The 18,454-nt window shown below is 35.1% G+C and overlaps 1 protein-coding gene across 1 annotated transcript; it reads right to left on the bottom strand.

Moving 5' to 3' along the window:
* Positions 1-4,499: 4,499 nt before the first annotated feature.
* LOC110724473 lies at positions 4,500-5,168 on the bottom strand. The gene is made up of 2 exons (XM_021903892.1): positions 5,006-5,168; positions 4,500-4,885 (listed from the first exon to the last, which is right to left on the bottom strand). Exons 1-2 carry the CDS (start codon positions 5,166-5,168, stop codon positions 4,500-4,502), a joined length of 549 nt encoding a protein of 182 aa, XP_021759584.1.
* Between the last annotated feature and the right edge of the window lie 13,286 nt (positions 5,169-18,454).

Raw genomic sequence — 18,454 nt, 5'->3', positions numbered from 1 at the left:
TTAATTACCAGAAAAAAAAAAATCAAGTCAACTTCACTCATCACTCTGAAACCTTACTTGTAAACAGTTAAATGTTCAATGTTCCAACATCCTCTTTTTAATTATATAGTTCTATTGATTTCCCATAAGATTTGATGATTCTGATTAAGGAAACTCCTAAATGTTCTCTTAAGTCATGATGCCCAAATCATGGAATGCTTGGAAAGCCCCATTTATGATAATTTAATGGAATGGAAAAAAAAAATTTGATCGAATTCTATGATTATTTTACATCATGTTATGGAACTGTAAGTTTAATTGAAATGCTTAGTGATAACATTATACACGATCTTATGTAGTTGAATCGTGTAGTGCATTTTACACGATGTTATGATGACTCTTAATAGATAAGTTTCATTAGTGACAACATTCCAATGTTCATTATTAACAAAGGCTTTTCAAAACAAATCTAATAATTAGAAATTTATAATAGAAAGAGGCACAATCATGTGAATAGTTACAAATTCCTATAAAAACAAATGAAACATCAGCTAAACTATAAAATAAGTTGAATAACATATATAAAACTAATTATAACTACTCCGTAGTATTACCTATCTCATTAGCTATAGGCACACAATCATCATCTTTTTTCAAAATCTTGTAAGATTCAGAACTAGATTACTTTTGCTCACAAGTACCCCAGTTACTCTAAGGCCCATTCCAAAATGCTCTCGAAGCTGCTCATTTAGCCTTGCCTGGCACGATAATGCTCTCGAAGCCCTGTAACACCCCCAAATCTCCTTCAACGGAAATACTACTACAATACGTATAATTACACCATAGAGATAGACTTAGGCGTATTACCGCTGCGTGATTACGCACGGCTACTCAAACTTTTAATTAAAACTACAACTTCGCAGCGGAAATTTAAACTCTTTCTTTATTAATACTTAATAAAAAAAAAGTAACCAAAGTTATGAGTACTCAAAATAGAAACAAAGACAAACATTCCTAGATCTAGGTGAAGCATATCTCGGGACTCCCAAAATGCTCATTTATTGACTCCACCTGAAAATAGTCAACACTACTTACCATTAAGGTAAACAAGACGAACAAAAACAAATAGAAAATACAAACTAGCAAAATATGCTAAGTACGATTAATGCAAGATAAGTAAATTCAATTTATTAGAAAACATGCTTTTAAAACTAATTCCAATAATTAATTCAATAATTCCAAACTCATGATTTAAAAATCAATTCTCAATATACTCAATATATTTCCAATAACTAAATAATTCAATAATAGTGATTATTAAAAATCAATTCCTCTCTAAGTATGGACACCCCCTAAGCTAGTACCTTTATGTTGAAAGGCTATCCTTGAGAAAAGACTAGGTCATACAAAGCCTATATTATTAAATGAATCCGCATAGTGGGATTAATATAATATTCATCCTTGTAAAGCTTTTATAAATAAATCAATAAATCAATAATTCCAATCTTTATATTAAAACAATTCAAAACCTCCTTTTTATTTAATCTAACATGCTTTCAAACTCAAACCTTTTAAAACATGATAAATAATTTAATCATTCAAAAATTCCTTCAAAACTATTTATTAAAACCAATTAGTTACACATACTTTATTTCATAAATCATAATTCAATCCAATTTAATCCAATCGTCATAAAAATTATATAAAACATGCTTATTCAATCCAATCATTTTCAAAGGTATCTATCCACCTAAACGTACCTTGATCCTCGCTTAGCAAACACACAAAAAGGGACCTCAAGAACTATTGTCAAACAAACCCTACAAAAAATATAACCTTAATCAATATAAGGTTAACAAATAATCAAAACAATTACAATAAAACCCCTAACTATATGTACATGAACTTTATAAAATTATTTTTCATAAACTTGAATAATAAATTTATTTTATTTAATTAAAAACACTCATAATAATTTTTATAAAACCCCCATAATAATAATAATATAATTAATTAAGAGAAGAGGAGAAGAAGAGGTTGAAAACCAAGGAAAGAAGAAGAAAGGTGGCTGTTGTGGGCGGCGGCGGCTGGCTGAGGAAGGTGGCAGCCGGCGGTGGAGGTGGTGTTTGGTGGTGGTGGCCGAGTAAAAGCAAGATAAATAGAGGAGAGAATTAGAGAGATTAAGAGAGAAAATTAGAGAATTTGGTGTGAGTGTTTAGCTATGATTCAAGGGATATTTATAGGCTACTTATGCAAAAATTATGGTAGGATAATGTAGGAAGAATGGTAAAAAGAATTAAGGAAATTACTTGGAGAAAGAGAGCTAAAGAATTATGGAAAGCTTAATTTATATTAAGGTGACTAAGGAATAATTAATTAATGGAAATTGTGTTGTCATGAAAAATAATATGGCAAATGGCTTTGCTTGGGGAATAATCAAGGATGATATAAGGTAGGAAAATAAGATGATCAAATATTTAGGAGATGGAAAAAAAGAATTAAGGAAAAGCAATAGAATTAAGGAAGATAATTAAAAATACAAACTACCAAAATGAGTCACCCCAAAATCAATTAAGATGGCCGAAAATTTTGAGCAACCATAGCTCAAAATTTCGGACCCCTTTAGTAGAATTTAGGAAGTTATTTTGCTAGATTTTAAGGATTAAAAAAATGATTGTGTAAATAATATATATTTTATAAAATAATTAATTAAAAGAATACCAATTACTCACTAAATAAATCAACTAAGAAAATCAGATTTTCCACACTAAGAAAATATGAAATTAATAGCCAATCATTAGGAATTTCTGGACCTCCTAATTATATAATAAAATATAATTTTTGCTTAATTAAAATATCCGAAATATATATAAATAATCCGGTTTTTAAAATAAAATAAATGGATGATAAATCTTATCAAAAATCCAAAAATAGTAATTAAGTTTTAAAATACTTTTGGCGCCAAAATTCAAATATCATTTTGGCTCCAAATTTAAATAGTAAAATAAATTACTAAAATACCCTTTTTAGAAAATATTAATTAATTCATTAATTAGAAAATACGTTTAAAAAATACGAGGTATTACAGTCTACCTCCCTTAAAAGAAGTTTCGTACCAAAACTTAGCCAAAAGAAATACGAAAATCATTTTAAATTATTTTAAGTTATTAGTTCATGCACATCCTAACCCGACTCAAGACTGCAACTAACTCAAGGAAGACTCAAAAACACTAAAAAATGACTCAAAACGTGAACGCGCGAAACTTTATCGTCTCTACCCCCCTGAAAAGGAGTTACGCCCTCGTAACTCGCCCACTAACCTTAGTTAAATAATTTTGGGTAACGTTTCCTCATATCAGCCTCAGCTTCCCATATAGCCTCCTCGGTTTTATGGTTTGACCATAACACTTTCACAATTCTCACATCCTTATTCCTTGTGCTTCTCACTTTAGTATCCAGAATCTTCACTGGTCTTTCCTCATAGGTCAAATTCTCATCCATCTCAATGGTTTCAGGTTACAACGCATGTGTCACATCAGGTACATACTTTCGAATTTAACTCACATGGAACATGTTGTGAAACCTTTCCAATACATTGGGCAAATCCAACTTATATGCCACTTTCCCTACTTTCTGAACGATCTCATATGGCCCTATGTACTTTGGGCCTAGCTTTCCCTTCTTCCCGAACCTCATTACTCATTTCATGGGTGAAATCTTCAACAACACTTTCTCTCCCACTTCATATTCCTCATCTCGCTCTGATCTTCTTTTCAAATCAGCATAACTTTTTTGTCGATCTTGGGATGCTTTTATCTTCTCTTGGATCAACTTCACTTGTTTCACCATATCCTCAATCATCTCTGGCCCAAGTACCATACCTCACTTATATTGTTCCAACAAATTGGGCTTCTACACTTCCGACCATACAGAGTTTCAAACAATGCCATTCCAATGCTTGCATGATAACTATTGTTGTAAGAAAACTCTATCAAGTCCAAATGGTCTTCTCAAGACCCTTGATACTCCATCACACATGCACTCAACATATCTTCCAATGTCTGAATTGTTCTCTTGGTCTGACCATCTGTCGCAGGATGAAATGATGTGCTCATTAACAACTTCGTTCCCATCACCTTTTGCAAACTTTGCCAAAAGTTAGGCAAAAACCTTGAATCTCTATTTGAAATGATATCCGTGGGTACCCCATGGTACTTCACCACAAACTTCACATAAGCTCTTCCCAACTGATCCATAGTCCAAGTACTTCTCATGGGTATAAATGCTGTTGACTTCGTCAACCTATCCACTATTACCCAAATAGTGTCATTTTTAGCCTTGGTCTTAGGCAATGCTCCAACAAAATCCTTAGAAATCGAATCCCACTTCCACTTTGTCACTTCCAAGTATTAGACCTTTCCTTGAGGCATACGATGCTCAATCTTCACTTTCTGACATGTCAAACACTTGGCCACAAATTCAGCTACATCTTTCTTCATATTGGGCCACCAAAAAGTCTTCTACATATCCTTATACAACTTATCCCCTCCAGGATGCATTGAATAAGGTGAATTATGGGCTTCCTCCGTCAATCTTTGCTTCAAATCTCTACGACTTTGTGGCACACACCATCTTCCCTTCAAACGAATACTTCTTTCATCACCAATGGTGAAATCCAAAACCTGACCTTCATCGATCTTTTTCTTTATTGCTTTCAGCTTCTCGTCTTCCAATTGACTTTCCCTTATCTCATCATAAATGGATGGTTGAATTACCAATACATTCAACATCCTAGTCACTTCTCCATGTTCCATAACCTCCAAATTCATTTTCTGAAATTCCACACACAATTGATCTGGTACTACCATTACGTTCATCGAATGTTCTGACTTCCTCCTCAAAGCATCTGCCACAACATTAGATTTTCCCTCATGATATTGAATATCCAAAGTATAATCACTGAGAAATTCCAACCATCTCCTTTGCCTTCTATTCAAATACTTCTAGGTGAAAATGTACTTCAAACTCTTATGATCCATGAAAATCCTACAAGTCACCCCATACAGATCATGCCTCCAAATCTTCAAAGCAAACACTATTGCAGCTAACTTCAAATCATGGGTTGGGTAATTCCCTTCATGTGGCTTCAACTGCCTCGAAGCATTTGCAATCACCCTTCGATTATGCATTAAAACACATCCCAGTCCAAACTTCAATGCATCACTATACACTTTATAAAGATCACTTCAATCAGGCAAAGCCAACACAGGTGTTGTGGTTAATCTTTCTTTCAAGGTCTGAAACCCCTCCTCACACTCTTTAGTCCATGGAAACTTATGCTCCTTTTTCATCAAACTTGTCATGGGCTTCGCAATCCTTGAAAAATCCTTCACAAACCTTCTGTAGTAGCCTGCTAAACCCAAGAAACTTCTCACATCCGACACATTCTTTGGGGTTGGCCATTCACTAACAGCTCGAATCTTACTTGGATCCACTGAAACTCCTTCCTTGGAAATCACATGGCCTAAAAATGCCACTTTTTCCAACCAAAACTCACTCTTTGACAACTTAGCATACAACTGGTACTCTCTTAGGCATGACATTACTTGTCTCAAATGCTCCTCATGTTCCTCTTTATCCCTTGAATAAACCAAGATATCATAAGTGAACACCACCATAGACTTATCCAAGTATGGCCAGAAAATTTTATGCATTAAATCCATGAACACTGCTGGTGCATTGGGCAAACCAAACGGCATAACTGTGAACTCATAGTGACCATAACGGGTCCTGAAAGCACTCTTTGGAATATCTTGCTCTGCAATCCTCAACTGGTGATAACTTGACGTCAAATCTATCTTTGAAAACACTCCAGCCCCTTTCAGTTGGTCAAACAAATCATCGATCCTTGGTAATGGATACTTATTATTCACTGTAACCTTATTCAGCTCTCAATAATCAATGCACAACCTCATGCTTCCATCCTTTTTCTTTACAAACAACATTGAAGCTCCCTAAGGTGAGGAACTAAGTCGAATGTAGCCTTTCTCCAACAAATAATCTAAATGAGTCTTTAACTCTTTCATCTCAGTTGGAGCCATCCTATATGGAGCTTTAGAAATAGGTCCAGTACCAGGCACTAGGTCGATAGTGAACTCAACATCCCTCACTGGTGGCATACCAGGAATTTCATCGGAAATACATCAGGAAACTCTTCTATAACTGGAATACTTCCTTACTCTTATCTTCCTCACTTCCAACTTCTTGAACACTACACTTAAATAGAGGATAACCCTTCTTAACAAACTTTTGTAGTTGCATTGTAGAAAGAAGTCTTAACCTTGAACTCTTCCCTTCCTTTCTGTAAGTCACTCTAGTTTTACTTGGGCTATTCAAAGTAACCTTTTCAGCTGCACATTCAGTCTTGGCTTTATACTTTCCTCACCAATCCATACCTAGAATCACATCGAGATCCTTCAAATCGAACTTAATCAAATCCGACGGAAACTCTACCCCAGAAATGGAAAGAGGTACACTCTTAAACAACTTGGAACAATTCCTCACTTCCCCAGACGGAATAAACACATCTAGAGAAACTGACTCAGGACTCTCTAACCCGAGACTTTTAACTACTTTCTTAGAAATAAAAGAATGGGATGCACCCCAAATCAAATAAAACTTTCACAGACAAAGAACTTATAAGGAAAACACCAATTACCACATCATTAGAAGTTTCAGCCTCACAGTTGTTCATCACGAACATACGACCCTTTAGGGCACCTCCCGTAACGCTACTGGTTCCAACCTTGGGTGTAGATCCACTAGGCTGAGATGGTTTTCTAGGAGTACTAGACTCTTTCACCTTTCCTGACTTCACGTTAGCCTCTTTCTTGAAACACTCATACTCACGGTGTCCTAACTTTTGACAGTAACGACAAGTTATCGGTTTTCCCTCACAGTCCCTCCCTGGGCGGTCTTTCTCACACTGCTTGTAGAAATACTTTTGCTGGGGTTTCTCACCCCTTTAGTTCTTATTGCCTCTAGCATTGTCGACTGGCCTCCATTCCCTTTCCCAAAGTTCCCTTTGTTATCCCTCCTATCTCTAGAATTCCCTTGGTGGTTACCATTAGGCTTATGCCTCTTTTCACCCTCGTGAAAAGAGTCCTGGTTCTTCCTTTTCTCTCCAAAATGCTTCATCTCCCTCCCCTTGAATTTGTATAGGTGGGCTGCACGACCATAGGCTTCATCTAAGGTCTCAAAAGTAACTCCCCTAGCTTCCCTTGGAGGGTCAAGGTTAGGCCTTGCTCAAATCTATGAACTTTGATGGTTTCAGTGGGAACTACTTCCGGGGCAAACCTCATCAACTCAATGAACTTGTTATAGTACTCATTGATAGACATTTACCCCATTCTCAGGTTTGTAAACTTCATACACTTTTACTTTCTCAGGTAAGAAGGGTAAAACTTCTCCCTTAAGGCTTCCTTAAACTCATTCCACCCAAAGTTTGGTCTTTTCAGCAACTCATCCTTTCTTTGGGCCCACCATAAGTCAACTTCCTCTCTTAGGTAGTGAACACCATTATTCACCTCAGCTCACTTGGGCAATTGATAGCATCAAACAACTTGTCAAACTCCCTAATCCAGTTTTCAAGACTGGCTGGGTCCTCTTTCCTCAAGTAATTAGGTGGTTTGGCTGCAGAAACTCTCTTAAAAACTTCACTTTAAGAGTCAAGGTCAGAATTATGGTTTCCTTGGTTCACCACTTTCGTGATTTTTTCAGTGATATGGGTTAACTTTCTAAGGACCTTCCCTACTTTGGAACTAGTGCAATTACTTCCCATTTGGTTTCTCATCCTTGTAGACATACTTCTTGGGTATAATTACCATACTTTTGAAAATTAAAATAAGTTCTACTCATATAAGCATTTAATTCACTCAATAACATAGAAAAAAATTCAATAAAATAACTTCATTTCATTAATAATTAAATTAAAAGTAAAACTTCTCCATCTAAGAAAATTATTAAAAGCAATAAACATAGCATAACTCAATCATTCAAACAACACTCTCAGAATAGTCATCCTCATTGGGATCATAGTCAGGATCATCTTGCTTAGCGTTTCCCTTTTTATCACTTAGGTTAGTCATGAAAGTTCGGTTATATCCACTGTAACTTGGAGTATGGCCTGAACTTTAATTTGGGTTGTAATTTGGGCTTTTATGTGGACTAGCACAACCACAAGTTGGATTTGAAGAAACATTGGGCTTTTGTTGAACTTTTGGTGAAGATGGATGGTATTCAGGACTTGGTGGCTTTTGATTAACTTCTTGGGTACGAGTTCTAGGCCTTTTTGCAACATGGAAATGGCTTTTTGGGCTTGGTTGCCTTAGAGGTTCATAGCTTGGAGTATGTGAAGGAGAAGGGTAATTCTTGCTCCTCCTAAGAGGTGGTATGGACTCATCATTGGAAGACTTAAATTCATGGCGACGTTTCGGTATGAAAAAGGTAGTTGAGCATTTAAGTAGTACATTTGTTCATCTTCTCTCAAGGTAGCATTCTTTGAGAGTTTGGGAAATCTCACCACTTTCCTCCTAGGCTCATAGTCACGTTCAACATAATTCAAGTCTCTTTTAAGGCTATACATGGTTGCTTACCACTTCCCTTCATGATGCTGTACTTCGTTCCACATTCTATTATCCTTGATTACATCCTTATACTTATCAAAGAGAGGTTTAGACTTGAGAACTCTAGGCAAATGGGCTAAGGCCAAGAGAATCATCCAAGGTGGATGGGTTAACACTTCAAATCCATATCATTCATAGAGGGTTAAGGCCAAAGTTACTATGCCAGTCACAAACACACTAACACTGACTCCATCATCTTTCAAATATTGCAAGTTAAAGTATTTCTTTCTCATTTCATCAATCTTTTCCATCTATTTCACATACACATGCAAAACAATCAATTCAATGCCAATTCACATAAGCAATTCAATTCAAAAACCCATTTCCATAAGCAATTCATAACTTAATCAACCAAGTATAACTCAAGATTACCCAACCATGGGCAATAACTTAAAAATTTCGGAACTATGACCATAGATTATGGTGTTTTAACACCAACTTTAATGCACACATAATAACATAACTCAAGCTTTTAAATAGTTTAAATTCTTTCGATAATAATAATAATAATAATGTACTTGAATCATGATATTAGACGGTCGAGCACACGTCTCCTAGGTAAGTTACCTACAGCGTCGAGGAGAGCCTTGCCTAGATAGAGAGACGTACTCGAGAATCCTTTTCTCAATCATCTTTCCACAAATAAGAAAATAGTTTATATATATAAAATAAAGCTTTTGACTTCCACACACAAATGCGAAACTCTCCTATACGCCCTCTTAAATCTACCCACAATTTTTATTTTTCCCAATTTTAATCTTTTTAGGACCTTAAAAACTGATACCACTTAGTAACACCCCCAAATCTCCCCCTACGGAAATACTAGTATACTACGTATAATTATACCATAGAGATAGACTTAGGCGTATTACCGCCACGTGATTACGCAAGGCTACTCAAACTTCTAATTAAAACTACAACTTCGCAGCAGAAATTCAAACTCTTTCTTTATAAGTACTTAATAAAAATAGTAACCAATGTTATGAGTACTCAAAATAGAAACAAAGACCAACATTCCTAGATCTAGGTGAAGCATATCCCAGGACTCCCAAAATGCTCATTTATTGACTCCACCTGAAAATAGTCAACACTGCTTACCATTAAGGTAAATAGGGCAAACCAAAACAAATAGGAAATTCAAATTAGCAAAATATGCTAAGTAAGATAAGTGCAAGATAAGTAAATTCTATTTATTAGCAAACATGCTTTTAAAACCAATTTCAATAATTAATTCAATAATTCCAAACTCATGATTTAAAAATCAATTCTCAATATACTCAATATAATTCCAATAACTTTATAATAATGATTATTAAAAATCAATTCTTCTTAAAAACTCAATTCCTCTCTAAGTGTGCACACCCCCCAAGCTAGTATCTTTATGTTGAAAGGCTATCCTTGAGGAAAGAATTGGTCATACAAATTCCATAGTCTTAAATGAATTCGCATAGTTGGATTAATATAATATTCATCCTTGTAAAGCTTTTATAAATAAATCAATAAATCAATAATTCCAATCTTTATATTAAAACAATTCAAAACCTCCTTTTTATTTAATCTAACATGCTTTCAAACTCAAACCTTTTAAAACATGATAAATAATTTAATCATTTAAAACATGATATAAAATCATTCCTTCAAACCTATTTATTAAAACCAATTATTTAAACATACTTTATTTCATAAATCATAATTCAATTCAATTTAATTCAATCATCATAAAAATTGTATAAAACATGCTTATTCAATCTAATCACTTTCAAAGGTATCTAGCCACCTAAACGTACCATGATCCTCACTTAGCAAACACACAAAAAGGGACCTCAAGAACTCTTTTCAAACACACCCTACAAATAAATATAACCTAAATCAATATAAGGTTAACAAATAATCACAACAACTAAAATAAAACCCCCAACTATATGTACATAAACCTTATAAAATTATTTTTCATAAATTTGAATAATTAAATGATTTTATTTAATTAAAAACACTCAAATAATTTTTATATAACCCCTATAATAATAATAATATAATTAATTAAGAGAAGAGAAGAAGAAAAGTTGAAAACCAAGGAAAAGAAGAAGAAAGGTTGCGGGAATGGGGCGGTAGCCGTCCGGTAGGTTGCTGCTGTGGGCGGTGGCGGCTGGCCAGGGAAGGTAGCAGCCGGCAGTGGAGGTGGTGTTTGGCGGTAGTGGTCGAGTAAAAGCAAGAGAAAGAGAGGAGGGAATTAGAGATATGAAGAGAGAAAATTAGAGAATTTGGTGTGAGTGTTTAGCTATGATTCAAGGGTATTTATAGGCTAGCTTATGCAAGAATTATGGTAGGAGAATGTAGGAGGAATTATGGTAAAAAGAATTAAGGAAATTACTTGGAAAAGAGAGCTAAAGAATTATGGAAATTTTAACGTTAAGGTGACTAAGGAATAATTAATTATAGAAAGTGTGTTGTCATGAAAAATAATATGGCAAATGGCTTTGCTTGGGGACTAATCAAGGATGATATAAGGTAGGAAAATAAGATGTCAAATATTTAGGAAAGGGAAAATAAGAATTAAGGAAAAGCAATAGAATTAAGAAAGATAATTAAAAATACAAACTACCAAAATAAATCACCCCAAAATCAATCAAGGTGGCCGAAAATTTTGAGCTTCCATAGCTCAAATTTTCGGAGGACTCCTTTAGTAGAATTAGGAAGTTATTTTTCTAGATTTTAAGGATTAAAAAATGATTGTGTAAATAATATATATTGTATAAAATAATTAATTAAGAGAATACCAATTATTCACTAGATAAATTAACTAAGGAAATCAGATTTTCCACACTAGGAAAATCCGAAATTAATAACCAATCATTAGGAGTTTTCGGACCTCCTAATTATATAATAAAATATAATTTTTGCTTAATCGAAGTATACAAAATATATATAAATAATCCGATTTTAAAAATAAAATAAATGGATGATAAATCTTATCCAAAATCCAAAAATAATAATTAAGTTTCAAAATACTTTTGGAGCCAAAATTCAAATATTATATTGGCTCCAAAATTCAATTAGTAAAATAAATTACTAGAATAACCTGTTTAGAAAATATTAATTAATTCATTAATTAGAAAGTACGTTTCAAAAATACGGGGTATTACAGTCTACCCCCCTTAAAAGAACTTTCGTCCCGAAACTTAGCCAAAAGAGATACGAAAATCATTTTAAATTATTTTAAGTTATTGGTTCATGCACATCCTAACCCGACTCAAGACTGCAACTAACTCAAGGAAGACTAAAAAACACTCAAAATTGACTCGAAAAGCGAACGCGCGAAACTTTATCGCCTCTACCCCCCTGAAAAGGAGTTACGCCTCGTAACTCGACCACTAACCTTAGTCAAACAGTTCTGGGTAACGTTTCCTCATATCAGCCTTAGCTTCCCAAGCAGCCTCCTCATTTTTATGGTTCGACCATAACACTTTCACAATTCTCACATCCTTATTCCTTGTGCTTCTCACTTTAACATCCCATGTAACCCCACTTCTGGATAAAAGGCTAGTACATGGGATCATGAAGGAGAAGATTATATATATATATATGGGGGTCTTTAACTTTATGAAAGGATTCAATGAGATTACCTTAGCATTAGTTCTTTCAATTGAGTGAGACCTTCAAGAGCCTTGCTTGTTTGTATAGCACCTTCATCTTTCAGGTCATTTTCAGCTGAATTCAGATTTGAGAGATGTTCCTTTGATTCTAGGCATACAACTAGGGAAGACACATCAGCAGGTGTAACATCATTTCCAGCCAACTCCAACACTTTAATTCATTTTTTTTTTAAAAAGGTTATTAATGAATCATTATCTAAAACACTTGATAATTGGGGAAATTGGTGAACAATTAAAGATTTTCAATTAATGTTGGGGAAATCGGGGAACAATAAACACAAATAATCTTAGCATCATAATTTTAATTCAAGTAATTAACGTTTCCTTTTCAAAATGAACAATATAGTCCCCAAAATGAATTAAAGAAGAACAATTCACAAATCACATTATTGCAACTTTTCAATTCAACTAGGAACCAATTACTCCTTACAATCTAAAAACACCCATCCATAATTAACCAAATAAGAAATGGCAAAAGTGGCAAATTAAACCCTTAACTTTACTTAATACTTAATAGTGAAATCAACTCCCTTAACTTTACTTAATAGTGAAGTCAACTCCCTTAACCCCACCTACATATTCCAATCAATTTCTCGCCGGAAAAAAGACCCACGCTGTAGACACTTGATTATGTCTCCCCAAAAACCAAACGCAGTGATGAATACTTTTCACATCTTTGATTATCGAGTTAGGTGAAGAGTTGAAGAGTCTCGTGAATTTCCTTTTGTCCTTGACCATTTATAACCTTTTCTTAAATGTTTTAGAACTAAATCATTCATTTCGTGTCTTTGAAAATCATTCATTTCGTGCCCTTTTTATAAAACGTCCAAACCAGTCTATTTTGGTTCATGATTTCGGTCCAATTATTGTGTAGTTGGATGGGGATTGAAAAGGGCTTTCCAACGATATATTATAAGCCGAAATCCAATTTATAACGAAGAAGTTATGGCTAAAATACTAAACCGAGCCCGAACCAAGCCTTACCTGCGACCCAATGACCATATGGAGGGTCCATTAACCTTAACCTCATTCCTAAACAAAGTAGGATTTATTATAAGTTTCTAGAATCCTCTAGAAAGTTGTTTTCGATCCTAAATCTCTTAGGATTTATTAATAACTTCTAGAATCATCTAGAAGGTTTTAATTTATCTTGTTTTTGAAAAGATAAAGGCTTAAGAGTTTTACATCGGATAAAACATCTGTTTTTCAATGGTCCTAATCCCGATAAAAATAGAATAATTACGGATGTTCGGTTAACACAATCCGATTGGGAATAGAATTTTGTACGGATTCAGTCTTTCAAAAACCATCGCTGAGCAATAGCACCATCGCGCCGCGACAAGGCTGTCGCGCCGTGATGGAACTTGTTTTACTTTGATTTTAATTTTGACTCTTTTTTTGATCCTTCGACCCTCTTTTTTCCTTATACATAGAGGTCGTTTCACCTTGTTTTGAGTCACCAACAATAATCATCTAATCCTCTCTCTAAGCTAAAAAATTTTCTCTCTCTCTCTTGATTCTTTTCTTAGCCTAGCCTAAACACATCCCAAACACACATCCTTGATACTTTTCCCTAAACAAACACCATACTTTCTTCACGATCTTTGATAACTCCAAGCCAAGCTCGAAGTTGCCTTCGACCTCGACGTGAAAGGTTGATAGTTCTGAGGGTTTGGTCCCTAATCTATATTTCAATTCTTATTTGATTAATTTATTTATTTGATTTATTCTTTCTTGAAGTTACTAACGTGTGTATTGTTTTGATAGAAAGAGATACGAGGAATCAACGTGAGTAATTCGATTACCCTCATTATTATTTTAGTTTTGATATAGAAATCATGCTTAAGATCTTGTGTTAATTCCTAGTATCATGTTAGGATGGTGATTTTGATTCTTAGTATCATGTTAGGATGTTTTCATGCTTTCTAGTATCATGTTTAGGCTAAGCTTTGATTATGATTTTTATTAGTGACATGCTAGGGTTTGTTATTGATCTTTTTAGTGTCATGCCTAGGATCTTACTAATCATGTTTTGATGATTTTTATTATGATGATGATTGTTGTATCAATTATTATGTTGCTTGGTTATTTATAATTGATTGTTATTGCTTGATCACACTCCTTGCTGGTTTTAAGGGAATTTGTACTTGAAATCATGCCTCATAAGATAATTGATAATTTGTTTTAGGCTTAATATGATTTTAATATAAGTGATTGCCAATAATAAAGATTGTGCATTAATAATCAACCAACGTAGATTAAGCAGGTTTAGGGCTAACTTATTGTGTGTATGTTGATCGGAAAGCGCATATGAATATCATTAGAATTAAGTAGAGGTCGATTTAGGGCGGGTTCAGTCTCTTTTAGGTTGGATTCGTACCATCGTCCCCAAATATCCAGTCATGGTTCCGGACCACTATGGAGTTAGCGATCTCCGTGATCGTGATGGGGTGTAACCTTCACACCCGTGAACGGTTTACAAGTTCCTAAAACTTGTTGGCGAATCTTTTATCTCTAGCTTCCTTCTCTTTGGACGCAATCATGCCTAAAAGCATGATCACATAAGGGCTCAAGGTTAGGTTTGAAAAATTCCCTAAAGTTTTTTGGCGACTCCGCTAGGGAGGATTTCTAATTTTTATTCCTAAAATTTATTTTGGAAATTGAATTAGAATGAGTGGATGAGACTTGAAAGATTCTAGATATTCATGTGCGTAATTTGATAAACATTGTGGCATAAGCATAAAAAGGTCCGCATTGGAAAGATCATCTGTAATGCTTCAAAAACATGGGGTTTTTACACGTAGGAAAAGCTTGAAATATCTTTCACAACTAGAATCGAAAAGATACTACGAAAATTGGAAAAAATGTAGAACATAGAAAACTACCGCGACGCGTTGGAACTATCCCGAGACGGCAAAGATTGTTTCCTAAGGACAACTTCATCGCGGCGCGATAGAGTTGTCGCTATGCGACAGACCTTGTCTTCTCGCGCCGAGTTCTCGCGACATTGAGCCAGGAGTCTGCCTTCTTGTTTTGACCAATTATTGTACTGTCTCGATGATTCTACTTCCTGATTGAGTTTTTCCTTCTTTTCTGAACCTATATGTGTTCTATATATGGTCTTAGCCCCTGGGAATTCACACCCATCCACCCTAATGAACGCTCCGCACAATAATGGGTGCATCCGAGTTTTTGAATTCACCAAACCATGGAAGCAAGTTTAACTTGCGAGGTCCCATCCATCGTGCCAACCCTTACAAAGGTAAGGCTTTCGCACGATGCATCCGGACTCATAACCATGGACCCTTTTTTGACACCATAATCCTTGACCTTAGAGAACTAGAGCCATGGTTAGGTTGCAAACTCATTGCATCATATTGTGACTACTTGACTACTTGTGCACTCCTTTCTTGTGCATACTTTACCTGTGATTAAACTAACTTTTTGTGTTGACTTGTTTTTGTAATAAAGTCTTAATGAACTAACCGAGGACTAAAAAGGACTTTGCTTAATTAATTGGTTAATTAATTTGAACTTATGAAGTCTAAACGTACTTGACTTAGTAAGACTATAGGCTTATACCTTTGAAAGGATTACCGAAAACAAATTAAATTGACGTTCCATTTTTTTGGTGCGAAAATTTAGTTTTTGCCGCAGAACTCCAGGTTTATCGCGTCACGACAGCCTTGTCGCTCAATGACAAGACTAGCGTCCCGCGATAGTTCCATCGTCATGCGATGGTTTGGTTTTTCCTTTCCGTGTCTTCGTGTCAAGTATATTTAATGTACAAAAAAGGTCTTAACTTAGTCTTCGCTTGAGTCTAATCACATATTTAGTCCCATGGTCATTACACGAGTCTTTCACATATCACTTTCACTCACGAGTTATTGCACACACTTTGTACATACCTTTTTCACACCATGACCATGTTTTAGGTCGATGCATGAGTCGTCCTTTCTGTCATTCTAGTTGAGGATCCATCCTTCCCAGATTTTTTTTCATATCCTTCCACATTCACATACTTTCCTTGCACACATATACCCTTCTACATATTTTCCTTCTACATCACCTTTCATACATCACATACCTTACCATAAATACACCTTCCTTCACATACTTTCCTCATTCATGCTTTCCCCATACATATCAGTCCCCTCATACACTATGAGCTTTTCCCATCTATGCATGTTGAATCGAGTTTGAGTCAAGTCATTAAAAGAGTCAATGGTTTAATTTCACTGCTCTTGGTCAAGGAGAAAAGTGCGTTTAATCAAGGACAACACTTTCGTTCAAGTACTACTCTTTGATAAACCAATTGGACAGAGAAGAAAGTTCGTAATGATAGCCAGTCAAGAAGATTTTGAGAAACTTCAAGAAACTGTGAATGGACTTGCTAAAATGCTCAAGGGACTCACCACTCGAGTCAAAGATCCTAACAAGCAAGTACCCATTGAAACCATCAAGCGCATGAAGGATAGCTTGAGTCAAATCACTAATGACTACGAGTACTTTGGAATAAGCTCTAAGGGAGTCTAAGTGGATAAGGAACTTCTTCCGTAGAAGTTCTCTACCAATAACATTTCTAAATTCAAAGCTACTGACAACCCTTACTTCATCTTGAGGGCCTTTGTGACAATCATGAGATTTTTCCCACTTTCTCTTGAACCAGTATGCCAACAATGGTTCTTTTTGATAGGTACTGAGAATATCGCTACTTGGAATTTTATTACACATGCTTTCATTGATAGATACAAATGTAATATTCAAGTAGAAACTGATCATAGGGAACTTGAAATTCTTAAACAAAAAGAGAATGAAGGTTTCACTGCATTTTACAATAGGTGGAACGAAACTTCCGCTAGAATAATTGAAGATCCAAGTGAGAAGGAATTTGTATGGATGTTCATTAAGAACCTTCAAGAGAAATACCAAAAGCATTTGAAATATCGTTGTAACCTAAATACTTTCAAAGTTGTTTATAACATAGGCATTGAAATTGAGGATGACCTTGCAAAATTGAAAGCTACTTACAATAGTAACAATAGTGGCTTGAAAGGCAAGAAGAACGACAATCTTTCTTCTTTCGAAAACACCCACTCTAGTAACAATGTTAGTACCTTTAACCTCAATGATGTCTTAGACATGGATAATCAAGGGCCGATAAGGCAACTAAGAAAGGAGTTCACCCCTATTGGGATAAGCTATGATACCGCCTTTGATCGACTCCATGCCAAGGGACTCATCACTCCCATTGGACCTATGCAAGATCCTTAACCTTAAAGGAGAACATCCAAGTGGAACCCAGATGCATACTGCAAGTACCATCAAGGTAGGGGTCATACTACCAAGAGTTTTTAGAAGCTAAAAGAGGCCATCCAATATTTGATCGATAATAACAAGCTTTCCGTTCCCCCTGTCGGCAAGAAGACCGAGTGATAATGTGACAAGGCACAAGGCGCTACATCTTTAGGATTTCATGATTTTTCTATCTTATTATTGATTTCCCTTTCCCTTAATAAGTCTAGCATAGGCACCCTCTATCATTTTCTTTAGATTTACTTCATGAGTTTTTTTTACCCTTTCCATTTCAATAAAATGTGTATTTCTTTCCTTGCATATGTTGTTGCATTGCATTTCTTTCATTTAAAAAAAAATCCATGCTGAACTAAACATAAGGTATACCTATGATTTGAGGCACCCCTTGTAGCCACATCATTATACTTTTACCCCCTTTTTGAATATACAACCTCTCTTGATAAACCACTTTAAGCCTCGTCTAACGATTGGCCTTTCATCTTTCAACCCACATCCACCTAACCTTAGTATGGGATGGTGTGCGACTTATGCAATTTTCAAAGCAAAATCTTGAGTAATATCAAAAGTTCAAAAAGCAATAAAGGTGAGCAAAAGGGAAAGTGTTCCAATGTATTTGATATGAACACGTCTTGGATTGCGTCTCTTATCGAGTGCTTGGCACCGTGCCTGAGAAACATGAATGCCAAGTGAGTTATAGACCGCATGATCGGGATTGCCCACACTTATCCAAAGAAAATTCAAATACAAATTTCAAATGCAAAAACAAGTAAAAGAGAGTTCAAAAGTGAGTAAACCTCAAGCATACAAATACCAAGATTCAAA

This window comes from Chenopodium quinoa, unplaced genomic scaffold, assembly GCF_001683475.1.
Source record: "Chenopodium quinoa cultivar QQ74 unplaced genomic scaffold, ASM168347v1, whole genome shotgun sequence".
Taxonomy (NCBI): domain Eukaryota; kingdom Viridiplantae; phylum Streptophyta; class Magnoliopsida; order Caryophyllales; family Amaranthaceae; genus Chenopodium; species Chenopodium quinoa.
Note: the sequence above shows the minus strand (reverse complement) of the source record. Positions and strands in the feature narration are given on the sequence as shown.

What these genes read in the sequence shown, in the direction of transcription:
- LOC110724473 (XM_021903892.1), bottom strand. Translation starts at nt 5,168, where the DNA reads ATGCATAATCGAAGGGTGATTGCAAATGCTTCGAGGCAGTTGAAGCCA. An exon ending in GATTTTCATGGATCATAAGA is followed by an intron (nt 4,886 to 5,005) that starts GTTTGAAGTACA and finishes ATGTTGTGGCAG; the next exon opens with ATGCTTTGAGGAGGAAGTCA.